Consider the following 24,829-nt stretch of genomic DNA (forward strand, 5'->3'; position numbering starts at 1 on the left):
TAGCAAGTTTGAGACCAGTCTGGGCAATTTAGAAAATTAGTGAGATTCTTGTCTTTTCAAAAATTGGAGGAAGGAATAGGATTGTGGGTCAGTGAGAAGGCCCTGGGTTCAATCCTGGGGATGGGGTAAGTTTTGGGGTTTTTTTTTTTTAAGCTTATTTCCTCTCATAATTTTGGAAGGGATCTGTAACATACTCCACCAGACTCTACTAAGCTTTAGCATGTGGTAAAATGAACTGCTTTTCATTTTACTCCCAAATTAAGCAAGGATGCCATGACTGTGACTAGAAAAACTTAACCAGTATTAAAATTTTTAAAAAAGAAGAGAATTTACAATGGCACAGATCTCAAGTTTCAAAAGAACTATGAATTTAGTGCTCGATTCGGCAGCACATATACTAAAAAAAAAAAGAACTGTGAATTTGGACCCATAAAAAGGCAATAATAGCCTTGGGTAAGGCTTGCTGCAGTTCAAACATGTTTTAGAACTATTACATCACGGAAAACTGGTTGTGCTGGGTCCTAGATAGGAGAACTCATGAGGAAAATCAGACAAACAGACATGAACCAGTAGAGCCGCACATCGATCAGGTGATACTGAACTGAGCTGGCTCAGTCTAGCTTTCTCTTTTCTGTCCACAATTTTTATAGTCCTTTAGCATCACCAAAGGCAGAGTAAACACTGCTCAACAATCAGATCTTGTTGACAGTACTACACATAATAGCGAGTGGATCGAACAAGTTCTTGGTTTAATTTTAGATTTTTTTAGTGAAGCAATGCAAAGATCTAAAAAGTTAAAATTAGAGTGTATTATGCAGCTCAGAGGTAGAGTTATAACCTAGACTGTACAGGGTGCTGGGTGGGATCCCCAGTGCAGAGCGAGACGGGGGTAGGGCCAACACGCATACATACTGCCAAAATGAGCTTTTAAAGAAAATTTCAGGGAGGGCTGGGAATGTGTAGCTCAGTGGTACCACTGACTGCCTTGCAAGTGCAAGGTCCCAAGTTCAATCCCTGGAACCAAAAATAAATAAATAAATAAATAAATAAATAAATTTCAGGGCATTCAGAAGAGAAATAATAATTTACAAACCCAAGGATCCAAGTTGTGTTCCCCAAGCCTTGAACAGCTTCCTCTTTTCTAAATGTATTTCTTTGTGGGGTTTTTTTTTTGTACCAGAGATCAAACTCAGGACCTTGCACTTGCAAGGTGGGCAGCGGAACCACTGAGCTAGATCTCCAGCCCCTATATTTATTCTTTATTCTAACATTACTCATAAACTTCACACCAAAATACACTCACTTGCATAAAAATACTCTCACAATGATTACTACTTCGCCCTCTCCCAAAGAGAAAGAAATGTATAGAAGAAAGGAACTTTCAATTTAATGAGCATGTATCAAGTAATTACTATGAGCAAGACTGGACTCTCCACAGGAAAACAGAAAAAATTTTTTTGGTGGGAGCTGTTGAGAGAGATTCTCACTACATAGTTCAGGCTGGTCTTGAACGCACTATGTAGCCTAGGCTGCCCTCAAGCTTTTGGTGATCCTCCTGCCTCAGCCTCCTGATTGCTAGGGTTGCAGGGGTGCACCTCCACACACAGGAGAATTAAATGTTTTTGTTGTTGTCATTGTTGTTGTTGTTTGCAGTGCTAAGGTTCAAACTCAGGGCCTCGTGCACACTAGGCAAATGTTCTACCAATGAGCTATACCCTAGGTCTATTTTCAGCTATGTCTGTTTTTTGTTTTGTTTTTATTTTTACTGCTTGTCACATATATACTAAGCACAGTGCCGGGCAAAGGGGATTAAGAGAACAGTAAAAATATAAACACAATGGTCCTTCTTCAGGAAGTTCACAGATAAGCCAGGCACAGTGGTGTGCACCCAGAATCCCAGCAGCTGGGACTGAGGCAGGAGGATTGCCAGTTAGAGGCCAGCACAGGCTGCATAGCAAATTCAAAGGCAGCCTGGATCTTGTTTCAGAGCTGGGGTTGGGTCACAAAGAATGAATGATATGCTACAGAGCATTTACCGAGCACTTAAGGATGTATCAGACACAAGAAGCTTTTAGTGCTTATCTCATTTAATCCATACAATAACAGATGTGATAGGTATTATTAGTGTGTCTCCATTTTAAGGACAGAAGAGAGATTAAGTGTCTTGCCCACAGGCACACAACTAGCAAACGGCAGGGTCAGGATTGGAACCTTACTCTTAAACTTCAAGCTGGCAGTTGTAGCCCACAGCTGTGATCCCAGCACTAGGGTTGAATGATGGAGGGGCTGAGGCCAGAGGATCAGCCTGGGCTAACAGCTAGTTCAAGGCCAGCCTGGACTACATGGCAAGGCTGTTTTTAAAACAAAAATAGGGCTCAGTATTTAGCTCAGTGGTGCCACCGCCTGCCTCACAAGCACAAGGTCCTGAGTTCCATCCCCGGTACAAACCAAAATGCACAAAAAAAACCCAAAAGATAAACAAAACAAAAACCCCACAAAGATACTTTAAGCTATACAGCCTCAATATATGATGCTTCAGATTATAACAATAAAAATATTTAAGATTTAATACTGCCAGGTGTGGCAGCGCACCCCTGCAATCCCTGTATTCTTAGAGGCTGAAACAGGACAATCACAAGTGAGAGATCAACCTGCGCAACTCAGTGACTTAGTGAGACTCTGTCTCAACATAAAAAAAAAGGACTGAGGAGAGCTGAGGATTTAGCTCAGCGGTGCTACTGCCTGCCTTGCAAGCGCAAGGGCCCGAGTTGGATCCCTGGTACCCCAAAAACATCAAAAATATTTAGACTCTAACTCCTCCTGCCCACCTCTGCTGCTACCACATGGCCCCAGCCTTTTAGTTTTCAGCAGTCCCACAAGTATGTATATAGCTTCAAACAGGCATACAATGAAAGTAACAGTTCCTACCCCACCCAAACAACACTGAATCCTACTCAGTGGAGAAAACCACTTTCACCATTTTCAGCCGTTTCTTGTTCTTATCTGTTTGCATCCAGCTATCATCATTATACCACTATTTCTGATCTTAACTACTGACTTTCCACTGTGGAAGCTGAAGAGGTAACCCTGAAATCATTTCCCTTCCAATACTGTCGTAAGACCAATTTGGGTAAGATCAATATTCAGATCAATATTCAATATCGAGACAGTATTTACATTGTCATGACATTATTAACCACTACTAGGCCACCTACTCTACAGTTATATTTTATTGCTTCTCCAATTTTTTTGCTTCTTCTTTCATTTGCTTATTTATTAAACACCTACCAATAATAATTCCCAAAACCCCCAAAAGAACTGTAAAATTCTTCTGAATAAGGATTTCCACCCTGCTAAGCACATCAGGGAATCTCTAACTCCTTCCCTCACACTTTCTCCCCAGCATGTCTGCTTACTCTCTTGCACAACAGTCATTCTGGGACTTCTTGTTACCTTTCTTTCTACTCGTTCTTCTAAATATCATGGCTGCCTTTATATTTTTACTTTGCTGTTCTGTTGGGACACACCCTACAGTAGCTTTGTAAGGAAGAATACACCAGACACAAATGTTTGAGACCAGGCTGGTCTAAAAATGTCTAGATTCTACTCTCAGTTTGTCTGGATACAGAAGTCTAAGAAGGCTGAGAATGTAGTTCTGTCAAAGAACACCTGCTTAGCACATGAATGCCCTGAACATTCGAGTCAGTCAGTGTCTCTCTGTACCTCTCTCTCTTCCTCTCTCCTGCTCTCTGTCTGACTCTCTCCCTCCCACCTTCCTCCCACCATCAAAAATCCTTCTGTCAGAAATCTCTGTTCCACGAGTCTGACTTCCAGAGTTCATGCTGAGGTCTAATACCACTTTGATTCTCAAATATTTGTATGAATCAGTCTGCCCCCCACACACACACTGCACTGGGGATCGAACTCAGGACCTTGCCCTTGCCAGGCAGGTGTGGTGCCACTGAGCTACATCCCTGACCCGGGTATGAATCAGTTTTATTTTTCTCTGTGGAAGTTCTTAAGATGCTTTCTTTTATTATCTGTATTCTAAAATTTCCTAATGATCTCCTCTAAGGTGGATCTCTATCTTTTTTTTGTTTTTTTTTTTTTTTTTGACGCTGTAATGTCTCTGTTGTCCAGAATGGCTTTTGCTATTCTAGGTCTCTTCTGATTTCAAAGTGGGATTTTTTTTTTTTTTGTTTTTTTTTTTTTTTTTTGGCCCTCTTTATCATTTTTGTGTTGAGCACTTAATGGGTCTTTTCAATCCGGAAGCCAATGTGTTTTGGTTCTACGATACATTCTCTGACCCCACCCCACCCTTCCCTCTCTCAGTACAGAGGACTGAACTCAGGGCTTTTGCACTGAGCTACAACCCCAGCCCTTTTATTTCATTTTATTTTCTTATTTTGAGACAAAGTCTTGCTCAAACTTGAGATTCTCCTGCTTCGGGCTCCCACAGTACTGGAATTACAGGTGCATAGAATCACTGTATCAGCTTAGAATATGTTCTCTTATTAATAAAAGAATAGATTTCCTAGATTAATCTTTTAATTTTTTCTTTCTTTCTTTCTTTGATACCAGGGATTGAATTCAGGACCTTGCACTTGCCACGCATGTGCTGTACCACTGAGCTACATTCCCCAGCCCCAATCTTTTAATTTTCTTACCTTTTATTTATTTTTATTTTTCCTGTAATGGGGGATTTTCTTCAACTTTTATCTCTTTGACTTACTGACATGGCTTTATTTACTCTATTTTTTAATATCTAAGAAAAATAATCATTAAGTGGGAAGGGTAGGAGAAAGGAAGTAAGAGAAAAGAATAAATATGAGAAAAGGAAAAAACGGAAACAAAGTCTTTGTAAACAGGGGAGGATGGAGGAGGTGAAGGGAGGGCAGGGTATGGGGAGAAAATGAGAACCAAGACCTGTCATGTAAAGGTACAAGATTCCAATGATGAATGTAACTGTACTGTATACTTTAAAAGTACCAAAAGGCCAGGCGTGGTGGCTCACACCTGTAATCCCAGCACTTGGGAGGCTGAGGCAGGAGGATCGCTATGAGTTCGAGACCAGCCTGGGCTACACAGTCAGTTCCAGAGTAGTCTCAAAAAACCAAAAGGAAAAAAAAGTACAAAAAAACTCAATGAAAAAAAAATCACTGTGGTTCTTTTCATATTTTATAGCATTCTATTCTTATTTTGTGTAGAAGAAGTAACTTCTCTAATCTCCTAAAAGATAATAAGCTTTTGGTTTTTTATTTTTGTTTTTGTTTTTTTTTGAGACAGGGTCTCCCTATGTAGATCAGGCTGGTCCCGAACTCACTACCATCTGTAGCCCAGGCTGGTCTCAAACCAGCAGTGATCCTCCTGCCTTAGCCTCCCAGATTACTGGGATATCCAGTGTGTCCCTCCATGCTTAGGAAATATTATGTTTTTTTTAAAAAAGCCTGTTGTCTCCCAGTTCATTAGGAACCAAACTGTATATGTAAGAAACAGGGGCTGGAGGTGTAGCGTAGCTGAGCACACGCCTGGATGCATAAAGCCCTGGATACAATCAGTAGTGAGGGGAGCGGGGGTTGGGAGAAAGAGGAAAAGGAAGGAAGTGAGGGAAGGAAGGCGAAGAGGGATAGAGAAGGGGGCGGTGAGCGAGTGGAGTGAAAGGAAAGACCGGTGTAATAAACTAGGGCCCGGAGAATATGGCTGGGCAGTTTCCCAGTCTCAGTTGTTAGAATAACCATCTTCTCGTTACCTGCCCGGAAAAACCCCAAAGTCGTCTTTAATAGTCTTGTCTTTTATTCCTTCCTTCTAATCAGAAGCTAAGCCCCTCCCCATACCAGGGATCAAACTCAGGACCTTGAGCTTGCCAGGCAGGCAGGCACCACTGAGTTAAATCCCCTGCCCCACAGAAGTTAAGCGTTGATTCTAAATCTTCAAGGACTTTTGCATCTGTTCCTTCTCATGTATCCGGTAGTGGGGCCTCTCTACTTTTAACTGCAGTGAATAAGTTTTCCTATATCTTTGCCTCATTTTTTACTGGAGAAAATGAATAGCTCCAAATAAAAGGGAGGCAATTTTTAAAAATAAAAGCCAACCCGGGAGTGTTGGTGCACACCTGTAGTTCCAGCACTTGGGGGAGGCTGAAGCAGGAGGATTGCTGAAAATTTGGGGCCAGCATTGGTCACATATGGTAGTGAATTCAAGGTCAACCTGAACTACATAGGGAGACCCTATCTCAGAAAAAAAACAAGCAAATCATAATAATGTGTAGCACAGGGCAGGACTGGGTAGTAGTTTTAATTTTTTGTGGTTTTTTTTTTTTTTTTTTTTTTTTGGTACTGGGGATCGAACTTGGGTCCCTGTGCTTGCAAGGCAGGCAGCGGAACCACTGAGCTAAATCCCCGGCCCAGGACTGGGTAGTTCTAAGTAAATATTTTGTGACTCACAGGCAATATTCTCCATTTAATCAAATGACAATAATATTGTTACAAATGCATTTTGAAGAAGAGCTGAAATAATTTTGAACAAGAATTAGTATATAGAATATGGCCCTCCAGAAAGTAAAGAAGAGAATGTGAACAGCCTAAGAAAAATATTAAATTTCTCGTGGCATGGAAAATAACAAAGAGAGGAGAACAAATCCTAGTGCAGGTCTCAGAAAGGCCACTGGGGAATGGAAGTGAGCAGGGCATTGAACTGGGTCGCAGATCTTGAACACTTCCTGGAATAAACAACCTTATTCACAAGAGTCCCACACAATCAGTCCCTGCGCTCAACAAAGTATTTCATTGTTCTTTAAAAAAAAAAAAAAAACTGATAACTGAGAGGAGCTGATAGCTAAACAACCCATCTTAATTGTACCAATGTATTTTTTAAAAAAGACATACAAACAAAATTTACACAGCCTCTATAATGTACCAGGCCCACTCTTTCCCTTCCAAAGAGAAATCTTAGGAGGGAGAGAGATAAAAGGAAAAAGGGAAGTAGAGAGGTTAGGGTCAAGACAAAGAGAGAAACACTGCAAATGTCTAGCTTGCTCTCCTGTGAGCACACAATAGCCCTGGGTGCCTGGGAGAAGGGTGCCCGGAGGATCAGATGCCCACCAGTTGGCAGTGCACACAGACAGCCTCTGTCCCAACTCAGTTTTCCATATCACCAACGCAGGAATCTTCAACGGCTCTTTTTTTAAATCAGGAGACTATTTCTTCAAAACTATTATACAGAAGTTCAATATAAATCTGGCTACATAAAACCAAGGAGGCAAAGGAAGCCTCCTGTGCTCACAATGCCCCTCCCCTGGCCAGCTCCCCAGGATGGGCATCTGAAAATAATAGGGTTCCAGGAGGTGGACCAGTCCTAATTTAGATGCAATCATCTCGCTTTGAGGAAAACTCTGGCTCATACTTCTGCTTCAGCTTTTATACCTGTAAAACAGAGCTTAGAGTACATGTACTGCTGACTAAAAAACAGTAAGAAAAACTTAGAAGTAAAGTGTTAGCAGCAAATTGCTATAATAACTAGGAAGCATTTAGGAAATACAAATAAAAACTTTGAGATTGGATCAAAGTCATGCTTAGTTTGCTATTACAGGGTCTTAGAGAAGTATAATAAGTGTTTCTACTGCTATAGCATTCCTCTGGAAACAAAGCCAAGAGGGCTTGTTTGCTTTAAATCACTGGTTAGGATAACTTCCTTTTACTGTATTCAAAATATACAACGAGTAAAGGCACAGATACAGGAATGATATAAACAATTAAGAACACCTTTTAAAAAGTAATCCGAAGGCAGCTGGGCGTGGTGGTGCACACCTGTATTCCCAGCATGTGGCAGGCTGAGGCAGGAAGATCTGCCAAGAGTTCAAGGCAAACCTGGGTTACATAGTGAGTTCAAGGCCAGCCTAAACTATATATATAACTATATTGTAAGGTTCAATGGTGATCTTAGGGAAAATATGATTTGGTTCTTGTCTAGCTCGGTTTGCAACCAGAATCATGGAGAGAATTGAGTTCATAAACTGATGTACATAAATATACAGAGTCTTCAAAAAAATGTATCTATACTTCAGGAAGAAAAAAATAGCATGATGTTTTCTCAACAGATGTTGTCTAACCCTTCTATGGTAACAACATCATAGAAGATGTTGTACATTGCTGAAAAACCAGTGTACTGCCAGCCATTAGAGAAGAAACTGAAAACACATGTGCAGCAATTCAGCACACTAATAAATGTCTGGAAGCTAATGGCCACCACTTTGATTGTTTTTTGCTTTTTGAGACAGGGTCTCACTATGTAGTTGAGACTGACCTGGAAATATGGAGTCCAGGCTGGTCTCAAACTCACAGCGATCCTCCTGCCTCAGCCTTCCAAGTGCTGGGATTACAGGTGTGAGCCTGGCTGGCCACCACTTTGAGCACCTCTTGTAATTGTAGAGGCCAAAGTAACTTGTATTAATCTCATGATGTCCCAATAAATTTAGTATTAAAATATTTATACAAGTTGAAGTGTGTATACATTTTTTCTCTCTCTATATATATAAATGTGTGTGTGTATGTATATATAGTTATATTGATTATAGAATATGAAGATACTGCTTTGTTAATTGAATTAAAGTGTTCAGCTCTTTCTCTTCCATTTATTTATTTATAAGTTTATTATAAATAAATAAATAATTTGAATCTCACTTGGTTGGCCTCAAATTCCTGGACTTACAAGATTTTTCCAAATCAGCCTTTTAAATACCTGGGGCTACTGGGGCTACAGGCACATACTACCATTTATATATTTGAAATTCCAAAAAGACTTTTTTTGGTACTGGGGATCGAACTCGGGACCTTCCACTTGCAAAGCAGGTGGTGATACCACTGAGCTAAATCCCCGACGCAAAAAAGACTTTTATTAATGTTATTCATAATTTGATTACTTTTAAAGTTTTCTTTCATATATTTATATTTAGTTATTTCTTGCAAATATTTTCTATTACTCTGCGGATTGTACCTTTGCTCCATTGTTTTCTTCGCTGTACAGAAGTTTGTAGTTGGGTGCGGTCTCATTTATCTAATTTTCTCTTGTTTTCTGTACCTGTAGTTGTTCAGATCAATGTTGCAGAGCTTTTCCCCTGCTTTCTTCTAGTAGTTTTACTGTCTTAATACACTGGTTTTATTGTATAACAATTATATTTAAAATTTTTGATGTAAGAATAAAAATGTTTTTTAATGGCTTGTTTTGTTTTTGTGACAGGGTCTCATTATGTAGTTTAGGTTGATCCTAAACTCATTATGGAGGACAGGCTGGTCTTTACGTCGCAGTGGTCGTCCTGCCTCAGCCTCTCTTGAATCCTAGATTACAGGCATGTGCCACCCCACCCAGTTATAGGGTTTGATCCCTAGCAACCCCTTCCCAAATTTTTAGTAATTAAAAGTCAACCTTCCATGTGTTTCTCATCTCAATTCACAAGAGAATAAGGAAATGTGAAATAAAAAAAGATTGGTAGAAAATATGCCAAAATACTAATAATAGCTTTATTCCTAAGTACTAAAACTAAGAACAATTTTATTTTGTTTGTAATAATTCTGTTTTCTGCTCCCAAAGTGATCAGGTCTCACTTCTGTAATGATAATAAAACAATAAAAATGATTTTTAAGCTAGATGAAAATACCATCATCTTTAAAATTCCCAGCACAAGGGCCGGGGATTTAGCTCAGTGGTTCTGGCACCTGCCTCGCAAGTGAAAAGTCCAGAGTTCGATCCCCGGAACCAACAAAATAAATAAATAAAATAAAATTCCCAGCAGAATATCAAATTACACACTATCCATCTAACTCTCAAACATGGTAGAATAACTCTCAAATGTGACAGAAGCCCCTAACTATCTCTGGGTCCCTAGTCCCCCTAACACTAAGATATTTCGCATCTTGTCATTGGTTACAGTATCATAATCCCTGCTCCAAATCCAGTACAGAGAACACAAAATACAATCTTCATGGAGTTAGACAAAGCATTTCTAAATAATCTGGCACAACTGTGTCTTTCCATATTTATCTACCAATAGGCTCTTACCAAATCCTCAGCTCTAGTAGAAAAAACCCAGGCCTGAGAATTATAGACCTTGAAGAATACTTAATCTCTCAGCATTGGTTCCTCTAATGGAGAGAAGCTGTGAAGATTAAATCTTTAAACAAGTAAATAAGTACAGTACCAGCATACAAATCCTCAACAAGTGGTGCTTCTCAACCAGGCAAGAGTGTGGGCGCCTGCAAACCCTACACTTGGGAGGCCAGCAAGTTCGAGGCCAGCCTGCACTACATAAGTTGCAAAGCAAAACAAACAAATCCAAGACAAAAAATAAAGAGTTTCTCATTAGCAAATGAGATTTTCTTCATTGGCGCCTCAGACAGCTTTGTACTTTTACATAGACGCTTCACATGTTGCTATTTTGTTCCTTTTGAAATTTCTTCCCTATCGTCTTTTTCCTTTTTTCCTTTTTTTTTTTTTTTTTTTTTTGTACCGGGGATCAAACTCAGGTCTTTGTGCTTGTGAGGCAGGCACCCGAACCACTGACCTCAATCCCTGGCCCTCTTCCCCATCGTCTCAAAGCCTGTTAAAATTCAAAGTCTAGCTGAAGTCCTCTCCTCTAAGAAGCATGCGCTGACTCTGTCAAGCCAACATGGCCTCTCACCCTCTCAACTTCTACAGCGCCTGGTGTTTATTCTACCAAGCAGTGGTGTCTTAGTTCCTATTACATGTATGTAAGTCCTAGATTCCCAAGTAGAGTGCTAATTTCTTGTTTTATTTTGGTTTTTTGAGACAGGGTCTCACTATGTAGTTGAGACTGACCTGGAACTCACTATGTAGCCCAGGCTGGTCTCAAACTTGCAGTGATCCTCCTGCCTCAGCCTCCCAAGTGCTGGGATTACAGGCATGCGCCACCATGCCTGGTGAGTGCCAATTTCTTGTAGCAGCCACTCTATATTACATCAACCTGTACACCTTTCTCTGCTGTCTGACACTTCACCAGGCATATACTATGTTTTCACAAAAATGTGCTAATCCAATTTATGGATTTAGATGAAAGTCATTAGAATAAAAATACTGGCTGGATTATTTTTATAGTGGATTTGGAAGCTAATGATTCTGTATAAACAGCAAGTTTCAAGTAAGCACATAATTTCATACCTCTAACAAGCCATACTTTGGCGATAGTCTCTCTCTAGTCCAAAATAAATGTATTAAATATTAGCAAGAGATGACCCTAAGTGAGCTACGGTTTTTATCATTTAAAAGCCTCTTACATGTAAGTCCTAATTAAACATATATTGAACTAAATTGCTTTATTTGATCTCACTTGGAAATATACTTGCTTCGCTAAAATATCAAGATAATTAAAGTGAGAAATACTCAGTTACCTATTCCTAGAAAGTGGTAATTATATATAAGAAATTCTCAAATGCAAACTGCATCTCAAGCGAGAGCTAAAAGTTTAGTGAAGACAGCTTGAAGGCATAAGTTTGCTTTTATTTTCACTGATTTAATTACATTTCCTCATAAAGCCATTAGGAAAATGGGATAACCACATAAAGACCAGTCTTTGCTTTTTGATAAATTACTACTAATCAGCCCTAGGAAATAACTACTCCAATGCGCTGTTACTAATATTCTAATGAGAATAAAGCAACATGAGCGGCAGAGAAAGCTGCCTTATTAAACCCAGTTAATCACTTGGAAATGAAGTCTCAACGGAAAGAAAGAGAGACCTAAAGCACAGCTAAACCCCAGCAAGACAGACTCAGCAAGATAAATCGGGAATCTCTTCCTAGCTGCCTGAGCCTTCGGTAATCCGGGGACGGAAAGAAGCGCCGTTACCTAAGGATGTTGGGGTGCGAGAGTCTGTTCATGAGCTGCACTTCTTTCAACATGTTCGCCCGGTTACTGCTCAATGTGTTCATCTTAAGAGCCATCACCTGACCAGAAGCTCGATGGCGCACCTAGAAAATTAGAGTGAGAAAACAGGGTCAAGGGGAGCAGCTCAAAGTCAGAAGTCTCCACACATAGAACTTGCCAAGGTAAGTAAGTGCCAATTTGGGGGGGAGTACTGGGGATCGAACTCTGGACCTTGCACTTGTGAGGCAGTCGGCGGAACCACTGAGTTCAACCCCCAAGCCCCTGTTAGTGCCAATTTTAAAAATTTTTTATTAGTAAACATTTGCTGGGGAAAAAAAATTTTGTGATACATAATGATACACTCATTGTAGTAGTACCATTTTAGATAAAATAAGTACTTACATTAGAGTCTTGCGTTCATTAATGAATGTATTGCATTCCAGGCCAAAATTATTCTACATTGAGCTGGCTAGAAAAATATTAATACCTTAAGAAATTATATCTTTCTTTTGCAGGGCAAGGGTATTTAGTCACATAATTTTGTTTCAGACATTTCTTTCTACACAAGACTGAATTTAAAAGTCTCTAAACCAGGCATGGTGGTGCACATCTGTAATCCCAGCACTCAGGGAGGCTGAGGCAGGAGGACCTCTGTGAGTTTGAAATCAGCCTGGGCTATGTAGTGAGTTCCAGGTCAGTCTCAACAACATAGTGAGGCCCTGTCTCCAAAAACCAATAAATAAATAAGCCTTTTTAGCCTAATTTCTGATGGCTGCCATTGATGAGTCAGGACACAAACAGGAAAAAGTCCCTTGGCAGAATTTTCAGAGTACACAAAATGACACGCTGATATATAATATATAATAGTTAATGAACTATAAAACTATCTTCATAAGACACTAAATTCACATACGTATAGCCTCCCCCAAGCACCATAAAAATGAACCCATAAGAAAAAAGCAGAGGCTGGAGGTGCGGCTCCGTGGTAGTTGCACTGGCCAGGCAGGGACAAGGCCCTGGGTCTGATCTCCAACACCGAGAAGGGAGGTAGAGTGGCACTTCATGGTAAACACAGAAAGAAGGCAGTGAACTATTTAGAGCTAATACTGCAGTAATCCAACCCCAAACACCTTATAATCATTTAAACACACTCCAGTTCGATACAACCAACATGGGCCACACGAGTACCCTTATATACAAAGCAGTCTATTTTTAGAAGCTATTCACCCTTTACAGAAGTCAATCCACTTTATATGTGTAAACATTATTTTCTCATTTCAAAGCACACTTTACAGGTTTTGAAAACTATAAGGCAGCTGAGTATGGTGGCGAACGCCTGTAATATCACTACTTAGGAGGCTGAGGTAGAAGAATCGTGTTTGGGGCCAACCTGGGCCACATAGGAAGACCCTACCTCAGAAAACAAAAAGCAAAACAAGCAAACAAACAAACAAACAAAAAAAAACACCATAACACTTTATTTGAAAATTGACTATTTTCACCCAAACAGTGTCAGTACTAGCAAAATGCGACTGCCAGAAAAAAGACTTTTTCTTACCCAAAAGAAGCTCAGTTATTCACTGACATGTGAGTTTCATGCTGAAGAATTAAGAATGAGGCACCAGAAAAGTCACAAAAGTCTCAAAAGACCTCACTTCTTTCCGGCTTTAAAACAAATCACTTTAGATCTTACACAACAGGGACTTGCTATGCAAAATGCTATCATTCTATGGACTTCAGTACCTTATACTTCACCAGCTAAAAGCTCCAGTAGAAAATATGACAGGCTACTTAACTTTTCAGCCCCCAGTAACTCCTTGTAATAACAGTAGTCCCTTAGAAGTTTAAGGTAACTCCTAAGGCAGGACAGACCTCACTGCCGATCTACAATGTTTCCGAGGGGCCACACCTGAACAGCCCTGAACAGAAAACCCCAGGCAGGAGCTGTGGTAGGGCACTCGCCCAGCACATGTGAGGCCATGGGTTTGATGTCCCCCACCATACCGAAAAAGAAAAGAAAAGAAAAGAAAAGAAAAACTGAGGCGGAGCCCTGACAGCTTCTCCTGGATCACTCGGTGAGACCTGGCACTTAACTCACAGTGCATCAATGACCCTGTTGTCAGGGCCCTCGTGATTGACCAGAGAAGCAGCTTTCCTTTCCAGATCCTGCATGGATAAGTTAAAAGAAACACTGAGAATGCTGAACTCACTGATGGTATTTTTCCAACTCTACTTACGCAAGATATCTGAGTTTGAAGGGCTCTCCATCTGAAAGTCACTCTTTCCCCCACCGTCTAAAACAAAAATGTTCACTCTTAATTAATTAAAAGTGTGTAAAATTCAAGGATAACCAATCTGAATTTCAAACCAATCAGAAAAAAGTCCATTTCCTCAAAGAGATAAATTGTTGAATATGTTTATAACTCATTCGATTTTGTCTTCCATCTCCATAAAATGTTTTTTCTTTCCCTCTCTCCAACCCCACACCTACCATCCCCTGCTAAATTCTACTTATCTTTCAAGGCTACACCCAAATATCCTGAAGCCTTCCTTGGCTTTCTCTAGAGATTATCTGCACTTCCTTTCTCCGGACCTCGCATTCGCCAGGCAGGCGAGGCGCCACTGAGCTAAATCCCTGGCCTGTTTTCTTTCTTCATACTATTACCTCAGAACTACATTCCTAACACTCATCATATAGCTATGCACAAAAATATCTCTTCACTGGGCTAAAAAGCACCTGGAGACCAGGATGTCTCCATCCTGTACCCGTCTTTCCCTTGCAATGCCCTCCCTTGTAATGCCTGACATATCTTGCCCGCACTGGCATTGTAAAAATAATGGCAACAACAGTTACTTAGTACTTCTAATATACTTTTGACACAAGAGGAACTCATTTATCCGTATGTTTTCTTGAGGGGGAAGATACCTTTCTTTTTCTGTATTTGGTAGCAAAGGAAAGGGGATGGATACTGAGCAAAAAAATTCTAAAAGATCTATGTTTATAACAGCATTATTCCCAAGAGCCAAAAGGTAGAAGCAACTCAAGTGGCCACTGACGGATGCATAAAGAAAACCTTGGTACAACATGATATTATGTACCCTTTAAAAGGCAGGAAATTTGACACATGAATGAACTTTACAAACATTATGCTGAGTGAAAAAAGCTACAGAAAGACTATATATGTCACATATGTGGAATGGTGGTTACCAAAGAATGGGAAAAGGAATGGGGAGCTGTTTTATGACTACAGTTTAGTTTTCCATATGAAAATAGCCTGGAGGTTACTCACAACAATGTGGCTGTACTTAACTCCACTGAACTGTGCACTTAAAAACTGTTAAGATGGTAAATTTTATGTTATGTATATTTTAACACAGTTAAAAATAAATAAATGTAACAAAACCACCTTGGCTAGGATGTAAGTCACGGTGGAGCTTGCCCAGCCTGCATGATGGCTTGGGTTGAGGGCAGGGGAGAAAGAGGGGAGGTAAGAAGAGACAGAGAAAAAGAAAGTGAGAGGGCCAGAGTGAGAGGGAGGAAGGGAGGGGAAGAAAATGATCAGTAAGGTAGGAAAATGAGTCCTTAACTGTTTTTTGTGTTTTTATTTTTGCTTGGTTTTGCTTTCTTACTGGTGGGTGTCTGGGATTGACGCCAGGGCCTCTTGTGTCCTAATCACACACTTTCCCCACTGAGCATCATCTCCAGCCTTCTTTGACCTTTAAACCCATCTGATACCACCACAGCATCTCCAAACCCAGGCTCTAAAGCAGAGCACAGCTTGATACCAAGGTCAAGGTTGAGTGGTGGACGAGGCACCAGGAATAGCTGACCTGAGAAGTGTACTCTGATCTGAAATGTTCTCATTGTGAATCAATAAGGGTAGACTAGAAGTAGAATTCTTCAATAAGATCTTTCCTAGAAGTTGAATGTACTTGTAATATTAGTGGCTTGGGGATGGAGACACTGTTGAGACCTGCCGGTTTTGTCCCTCAAGTGTCAAAGAAGACAGTTTGATAACCACTGGAATAGACTATCCCGAATTTTATTTATTTATTATTTATTTATTTATTTAGACAGGGTCTCACTGTGTAGAGAGTGACTGTAGCCCAGGCTGGTCTCAAGCGATCCTCCTGACTCAGCCTCCAAGTGCTGGGTTTACAGGTGTGCGTTACATGCCCGGCCAGACTATCCCTAATTGTAAAATACTGAAAGCTGGGCAAGTGGTGCACTCTTGTGATCCCAGCACTCAGGAGGCAGAGGCAGGAGGATCACCCCAAGTTCGAAGCCAGCTTAGGCTACATGTTGAGTGCAAGGCCAGCCTATACTACATAGTGAGACCTGTCTCAAAACAGTAAATACTGAGAATCTGTGAATTTCATATTTTAAGATTCACTTTTTTTGAAAGTTTGAGATTCTACTGACATTCAAAAATATATTTTATATCAATTCCCTTCTTTGAGATTTCTTTTGTTGTTGTCGTTGTTTGTTTGTTTTTTCTGGTACAGGGGATCGAACTTGGGACCTTACACTTACAAGGCAGGAGGCAGAACCACTGAGCTAAATCCCCGGCTCAGATATTATTTTTCATGTCAACAGCTAGTATGTGAACAAAAGAATATTTTCCATACCCTGAACTTGTAGGGTGAATTAGCTCTGAAGCTCTCTCTTCAAACCAATGGACAAACCATTATTGTGTTTGTCCTACATTTCATTCTGATGGAGAATGATGAACACCATTGCACCAAACAAACCTGAGGGATTAGGCAATGTCTTGATTAAATAATTTAAGTGAGAGGCAGAGAGAAAGGGAGAAAGAGAAAGAGGGGGGTGTAAAGAGCTCTAAATTTGGGGCTAAGAAGACTGGATCCTACTTTACACTTAGAGTGAGCTCAATCTGAAGTCTTCTTGTATAAAATGAAGGTAATAGTTCAGTTTCTATCTCATAGAACTACTGTTATAAAATTAGAAAAATGCAACAATACAAAGTACTTAACACGGTGCCTGGTATATAGTACACATTCAACAAATAGGTATTATTTTAATAAAAATAAGAAATTATAAGTGCATAAAAATTTAGCATATCAGATGAAATTAATATGATACAGAAAATATATTGTAATTTTAAATGAAAATAACATTCAAATTTGTATATGCCAAGATGATTGATTTTATTATTTATTTCTCATCTGTGCTGAGACAGAGTCTCTGTATGGAGTCCAGGCTGGCTCTGAACGCACTCTAGCCCAGAATGGCCTCCAGGTCATGATGCTCCTGCTTCAGGTTACCAAGCGCTAGGGTAACGGGCATGTACCACCAAGCCTCCTGACATTTTTCTTACGTTTTATTCTTTCTCTTTTTCCTTCCTTCCTTCTGTTTTGTATGGTTGGTCTTGAGGGTTTTTTAAAGACAGGCCCTCACTATGTAGTAGGCTGATTTTTTTTTTTGGTATCGGGGATCGAACTTAGGTCTTTGCACTTGCGAGGCAGGCGGCAGAACCACTGAGCTAGATCCCTGGCCCTGTAGTAGGCTGATTTTGAACTCACTAGGTAGCTCAGGCTGGCCTGGAACTTGTGACAATTCTCCTGCCTCAGTCTCCAAGTGCTAGGATTACAGGCGTGCACCACCCACCTGGCTTTTTCCCTTCTTGCCTTGAGAAACTATGCTCCTTGACTTGATGTAAGCCTTAATCCCTAAATCCCAACCCAGTCTATGAAATTCCTTTTAACTATCCAAGATACAGGAAACATCACTTACCCTAGTAACCTCTCTTTACCTCAGGAAAAAGTGGGTGACTCCACCGTATGTTCTCTTGCTACTCTGCTATGGTTGGGATCTAGAGTGTCTACTAAGCCTCATGTGTTGAAGGCACGGTCCTAAAGCGGCAGTGTTCACAGCTGGGGCCTACAGAGGTGACTGCATCACACAGGCGCTTCTCTGGGTGAATCCTGATTAGGAGTTAGGGTCCAGCAGGAGGAAGTGGGTCCCTGGGGTGTGCCTTCAAAGAGTGCATCTTGTTCCTGTCCCACCTCTCTCTCTCTTTCTCTCTCTCGATTTCTGCTTCCTGTCTGCCATGAGGTGAGCTGCTCTCCTCTACCACTTGCTCCCCACCACAATGTTCTGCCTCACAGTGGACCCAGAAGAAACAGAGCCAAGTGACCATGTACTGAAACCTCTAAGTGAGGTACAGGACAGTCTCTCACAGGGAAGCACTCCCCTATGGACTACATGAAATGCAAATATCTTGCCAGACATTTATGTAAATGAAAACATATTTATTATTACCTAACTTGGATACCAACCCTATTTTACATAAAAACAAATCCATATTGCAGTTTTAATATATCCTGAATTTTCCAGGAATGCAACTACCTGTTTTTTTGGTTTTTGAGACAGGGTCTCACTATGTAGTTGAGTCTGACCTGGAGCTACGTATCCCAGGCTGGTCTCAAACTCAAAATGATCCTCCTGCCTCAGTCTCCCGAGTGCTGGGATTATAGGCGTGCGCCACCATACCTTATAATTTTTTGAGACAGGGTCTCCCTATATTGTTCAGGCTGTCCTTAAACTCACTATGTAGCCCAGGCTGGCCTCAAACTTGCAGCAATCCTCCTGCCTCAGCCTCCCAAGTGCTGGGACTACAGGTGTGTACCACCACACCTGGCTGTTCACCTCAGTTCATGAATTTAATTCCTTCCATGATTGTAGTCACAACCCAAATTGGACAAGAATTGAATTAAATTCCATGGTTAGGTTCAATGTTGACCTTATGGGGAAACTTGATTCGGGTCTTATCCAACTGGCTCATTTATAAGAGGGGAGGTCTTCCCTTAAATCTACACATGGTCATTTATAACAAGGTTAAAAAAACTGGGTGTGGTGGTACACACCTGTGATCTCAGCACCCTCTTGCTAAAGCAAGAGGATTGGAAATTCAAGCCTCGCCTAGGCAATTTAGTGGTTTAGCAAGACCATATCTCAAAATGATTTGAGGCCAGCCTGAGAACTACATAGCTAGAAGTCTGTCTCAAAAAAATTTGGGGGGCTGGGGATTTAGCTCAGTGGTGCCGCTGCCTGCCTCATAAGCACAAGGTCCCGAGTTCGATCCCCAGTACCAAAAAAAAATTTTTTTTGTTGTTTTGCTTAAGAGCTGGAGATATAGCTCAATTCAAAGGTCCTAGGAGTCACTGGGGTGAACCTGTGACACACGTGCAACAGCTGGCAGGCAGAGCCCTCAGCACATGATTATCGGATAACAGTTACCAGCACTGCCAAGAATAAAACAAATAAAATAAATAAAAATAAGCTTGCCTATTTGGAGACTAAAACATACACTGTTAAATAACTCAGAGGTAGCTGGGCATGATGGCAAACACATGAGGTCCCAGCTACTCTGGAAGATGAGGCAGGAAGGTCGCTGAATCCAGGAGTTTGAGGCCAGCTCAGGCAACACAGAGAGATAACTCATCTCAAAAACAATGAAAACAAAAACACAGAGGCTTTAAAAAAAAATCACCACAGAAATTACAAAATATGATGAAAGTATATATGCCAAAACATTGGTGACAGCTAATATGATACTTAAGAGGTAGTTTATGGCTTTAAACCCATCTACTAACCCCCCACACACGCAATGGATAATATTAACCCAACATCTATTTTCTTTCCATAAATCAAGCTCTAACTAGTGGCAAGGGGCCCATTTTAAACACTCAGCAATCTGGTAATCTTCCTTCAGGCTAGGAGAGACCCTGTAACAGTCCTTAAGATCCAAGTGGGAATTGTCATGTGTGGCTGTGAGAATGCCATTATTTTTCTGATGAATTTGTCCTTTTTCCTTCCTACTTTTTACAGCCTACACTAAGCAAAGATGTGATATGAATAAGACTCTGTTCAAGTGCCTGTAACATACTGCCAAAGGCAATACCAACTGGTTGCAACAGATTAAAAACAAATGGGCTGGGGCTGGGGTTTAGCTCAGTGCTGCTGCCTGCCTTGCAAGCATAAATCCCTGGTATCAAAAGAGAGAGAGAGAGAGAGAGAGAGAGAGAGAGAGAGAGAAGGTTTATTTAAAAAAATGGGCTAAAAAGGACAACCACAGACACTAAAAAAGGAGTAAACCTAAGGCAAATTTACTAATAAAGATAAAATCAAAATAATAAAGTAGAAAACAAATGATCAATAGGCTCAATAAACCAAAAGTTAATTTTTAAGAGGAAAAAAATCATAAACAGCCATAACTCTACGTGACTCTCATCAAGAAAATATCTCCTATCTTCTGGTCCCCGTCTACCTGTCTAGACTCACGACAGGCCTGCTAGTCCTTCATATGCACCCACCGGGCTTGAAATAAATCTAGTCTCTCACCGTTCCTCCAATGTTCCGTGTTGTTCCTCAGTACCTCTACATGTGTGTTACAGCTGCTTGGGATTAGAAAGCCCTTTGTTCTGCTTGCTTCTTCTGCCTGACAAGTTCTTTATCCTTCACGGAAACTGAGGGTGATCTCTTGAAAGCCTTCACTGACCTTTTCAAACAAGATTTGTACTGGCACCCAGTCCTATACTCCCCGGCACCCTACCCATACTTTCACACACTTAGCAACTGTGTACTGAACAATTTCTGGCCCTTACTAAACACTGTTTTAACAGATACTGCATTTTTAATATATCTCCTGTCATCTACTCCAGGCAAAGAACTGTTAGGACAGGATTTTATCTTAGGTCTCCATCCCTAGCACCTCGCTCAATATCCTAACACCTAATAAGCGTTTTAACTAAATGTCTACTGAGTAAATAAATGAATTGATGAGAGCAAATAATTACAGTGTTTATTACATGCCATACTGCAGGTATGGGCACAGCTCTGAGATTACCAAGGGAATGAACCAACCCTCTGAGTCTTCTCATTGCAAAATAATTCATTCTAGACACAGCTTTTTGTAATAATCTGTCTCATGTCTCTACACGCCATTCACAGGAAGAAAAAATACTTACGGGTACTGAGCGAATCCAAATTTCCTACACAACTTGGTATGCTTCCAGTGTTTGTTTTTCCAGCTGAACAATCAAGAAGGTGAAGGATCTTGGGAGGCTTTTCTGCACAACAATATATGCACGGTAAAATCTGAGGCCTGATGAACTTTCCCTTGATGTCAGCTAGTGCTGAGCTTACCCACAAGAGGCAACTAAAAAAAATTTTTTTTTACTAATTAGTAGCCCAGTTTTCCACACTGGCTTTGGAGCAAATGTTAAATGTACTAAATATAATCAAGGGCTGCAGTTGCACACTGTCCTGCATGAACCTTAAATATTAACCTCAAGCATACATGTGGCACAAATACAGGAGCTCTCATTTTAAATGCATCAAGTCACACACCCCAAACAATGAACCTCCCCAGGACAGGTTGCAAAACCAAATACATGGTCAAGTGTGGTGGTTCCCACCTCTAATCCCAACTCTTGGAAGGCTGAGACAGGAGGATCGCTGTGAGTTTGAGACCAGCCTGGACTATATAGTGAGAACTTGTCTTAAAAAAAAAACTTAAAAAAATAAACACAACAGGGAAAACAATGGCAAATATATCAAGAAGCAGCTCTGAGAAGTACTAAAAATATGAAACAAAGACCATTTCTAAGGTGCAGAACCCTAAGAAGAACTGGACTGTTACAGGGAAGATCTTCCTCCCAGACTTTCCAACATTTATCTCCATTACAAACAACAAAGATCATTTCTAAGGTGCAGAACCCTAAGAACTGGACTGTTACAGGGAAGATCTTCCTCCCAGACTTTCCAACATTTATCTCCATTACAAAGAGCGGCGGTGGGTGAGGAGGTGAGTTTTTTCCTTCTTATTTTTTCTTTTACATAACCTTGCAATATGGCTTCAGTCTCTTGGACATTTGGCAGATCTGGCAATGGCCCTGTTATTGGAACCTATTCTGACTTTTGCTGTCACGCAGGCTCTTTCCTTCCTTCCTTCTCCACACTTCCTCCAAATGAACTACTTCGTAACTGCAGCCACTGTTACTCTAATCTTCCCTGCTCATTCTCTTTTCAGTGACTTCATCACCTTCAGCACACGTTCAGTTTTGATGATTAAAAATGTGCTCCATTCACATGGACTGCATCGATGTCAACATAACCCTAGTCCCGTGCAACTAAGATCTTCCTCTACATTGTTTCCTTAGCCCCATTCTTGATTTTGCAGGCTACCTTAATTCTCTGCCTACTTGAAACAGTTTGATGCTGAAATGCTGATGTGATGAGAGGAGAGCGACAAGCACACACACACACACACACACACACTCATGCTGCTTCTGGATGTTTTGTGGGTTTGAGATGGTTCTGATCAATTCCAGAACTCACAATTTAGCCCTCCAAACAGCCTCAATATATTCTGACACTCAGTGAGAGCAAACTTGAAGACTGGTATGTCAGAAATGTCTAACTGGCTTTCTCCTAACCTTTACCCTCGAGTACAGAATATCTAACTCACATCATCCTCATGCTAATGCTAAATCCTCTAACGAAAGCTGCTTTCTACACCGCTGAGACCGCAGGGCTGACCCTGCAGCATACACAGTGCTGATTAAAGCACTCAGGGAGGCGTGCAGCTCAATGTGAAAGCCTCTGGTTCAATCCCCAGGACTGAAAGGGCGGGGGAGTCGCTTTTTTGCAAATGTAGCAAGTTACAGTTTGGAAGGTTTAAAAATATTTGCCAGGTGTGATGATGCACATCTGTAATCCCAGCATTTGGAAGGCTGAGGCAGGAGGATCGCTGTGAGTTTGAGGCCAGCCTGGGCTACAAAGGGAGTTCAAAACCAGTCTGAACTACATACTGAAACCCTATCTCAAAAAACCCAAAATAAGAATAAGAATGAAGATTATACTAAAGCATGGTGGTGCATCCTTTTTGTCCCATCTCCTTGGGAGGCTGAGACAGGAAGATTGCTTGAGTCCAGGAATCTGAGGCCAGCCTGACCAACATAAAGGAAACCCATGTCAAAAAAAAAGCCAGCGTGGTGGCATACACCTGTGATTCCAGCACTCAGGAGGCTTTCAAGTTCAGGGCCAGCCTCAGCTACATAGTGAGTTTAAGGCCAGCATGAGCTATATAGAAAGACCTTCTTTCAAAAAACCACAAAGTAAAATAAACTTTAAAAAAAATTATCAAACTTATCAAGTCACTAAGGCTATCACAACAGCACTAGCATTTGGAAGCTTGGCATCTAAATTCCAGACAAAGCTACCGAAAAACATAAAATCTTCACCTTCCTCTTCCCAAGCACAAAAACAGAACACCCTCGTACAAAATAACACTCACTTGCTAAAATGTTCCCCTTGTTTTCCTTAAACCACAACTGTTGGTACTGCTACAGATTTAGGGCATGCACAACAAACTGCACAGGTACTAAATCATAAATGCATAAACATGAATGTGAATAAATCAATTTTTTAGAACCAAGCACATGACAAATATCAGACACTTTTTTTTTTTTTTTTTGGCGCTCAAACCCCGGGACACTCTGTCACTGAGTTATATCCCCAGGTTAAATTCTGAGACAGGAGCTCACTAAGCTGCCCACGCTGCACTCAGATATGGGATCAATTCCATCCCGGCCTCCCATGTAGCCGAGATTCCAGGCATGCATCCCTGCACCTGTCCTATCAGGTACTTTAGGTTATAAGTTAACTGCTTCTTACAGTGTGGCATTTGCAGATATGACACTGCCAGTTCCAAAATATGTAACAGAGCTGGGCGTGGTGGCGGACACTTGTAATCCCAGCACTCGGGAGGCTGAGGCAGGAGAATCACTGTGAGTTTGAGAGCAGCCTAGGCTACATAGTGAGTTCCAAGTTAGTCTCAACTGACATAGTGAGACCCTGTCTCAAAAAACAAAAAAACAAAAAAAAAAGAAAACTAACAATATCAAAAACAATTGAGGGGCTGGGGATTTGGCTCAGTGGTTTCGCCACCTGCCTTGCAACTGCAAGGACCTAAGTTTGATCCCCAGTACACCTGCATACTTGTTCTCTCACCTCTCCTGCCAGTCTTCCTTTCCTCTTCAACTCTTAAATGCTGAAGTTCCTCAGTGCTTGGTCCCAGGCCCTCTTCTTCTAGTCTAAGGCTGGTTCTAGTCCCAGTGTAATCTCCTCCACATCCATAGTGTCAGCTACTGCATGTTAGTGGTTCAAAATCTACATTTCCAAGTCAGATCCATCTTCTGAGCATCAGATTTTTTTTTTTTTTTGAGACTAGGTCTCTCTGTTGCCTATATTCAAGCAATCCTCCTGCCTCAGCCTCCGAAGAAGCTGTATGCATGACCACTCCCTGCTCTGAACCCCAGATTTTTATGAGCAACCATGTATTGGTTATTTCCAAGTGTAGGTCCCATAAGCGCTTCACATTCCAGTTAAACCTGAAATCATCAAATATGCTCCTACTCCAGGGTTCAAAAGTCCAGTGACTCACACTGAAAACATCTTTGATCCCTTCTCTCTTCATCATCATATATAACCATTCACCAAGTTATAGACAATACCTTCTACATATCTGTTTTTACAAGCATATGTAAGTTGGTAAACTTAAAACTATGTTTAATATTTTAAGCTGTTTCACTCTCCACCCTCCACATCGTTTCTCCCCCTCCTGGGTTATACACAAATCACAACACATCTTTCACCTGAACCTCTTCTTACCTCCAGTTCAGTCAAAGTCTTGCAATCAGAACAATCCTTTTATAAAACATATCAGAACACACAAACCCGGCTTAAAAGCAGCTCCTGTAAGATAAAGTCCAAAATCCTTTCCCTAATGACCCCTGTGGATGACGAAGCTGCCCTGGCCTCTGCAGTGCCATGTCCTCGGGCAGCAGCCATCCTGGAGCATCTGCTCCAGCCACTCGGGACTTCTCTCAGATCCATAACTACTCTCAGGACTTCGCGCATCCAGACCCA

The 24,829-nt window shown here is 41.0% G+C and overlaps 1 protein-coding gene across 4 annotated transcripts in view; it reads right to left on the reverse strand.

The window, feature by feature from the left end:
* The window catches only part of Tesk2 (testis associated actin remodelling kinase 2), a 91,423-nt gene that overhangs the window by 49,483 nt on the left and 17,111 nt on the right, over positions 1–24,829 (reverse strand). For 3 of the 4 annotated variants that reach the window (XM_010610163.2, XM_010610164.2, XM_033767229.1), the window contains exon 2: positions 11,857–11,978. In XM_010610163.2, the coding sequence (XP_010608465.1) occupies positions 11,857–11,978 (122 nt within the window). Of the gene's footprint in view, positions 1–11,856; positions 11,979–20,865; positions 20,948–24,829 lie in introns of those variants that run through there. The other variant, XM_010610166.3, reaches the window with a different exon arrangement.

Source organism: Fukomys damarensis, unplaced genomic scaffold (assembly GCF_012274545.1).
Source record: "Fukomys damarensis isolate Sample0158 unplaced genomic scaffold, DMR_v1.0_HiC HiC_scaffold_23, whole genome shotgun sequence".
Lineage (NCBI taxonomy): Eukaryota > Metazoa > Chordata > Mammalia > Rodentia > Bathyergidae > Fukomys > Fukomys damarensis.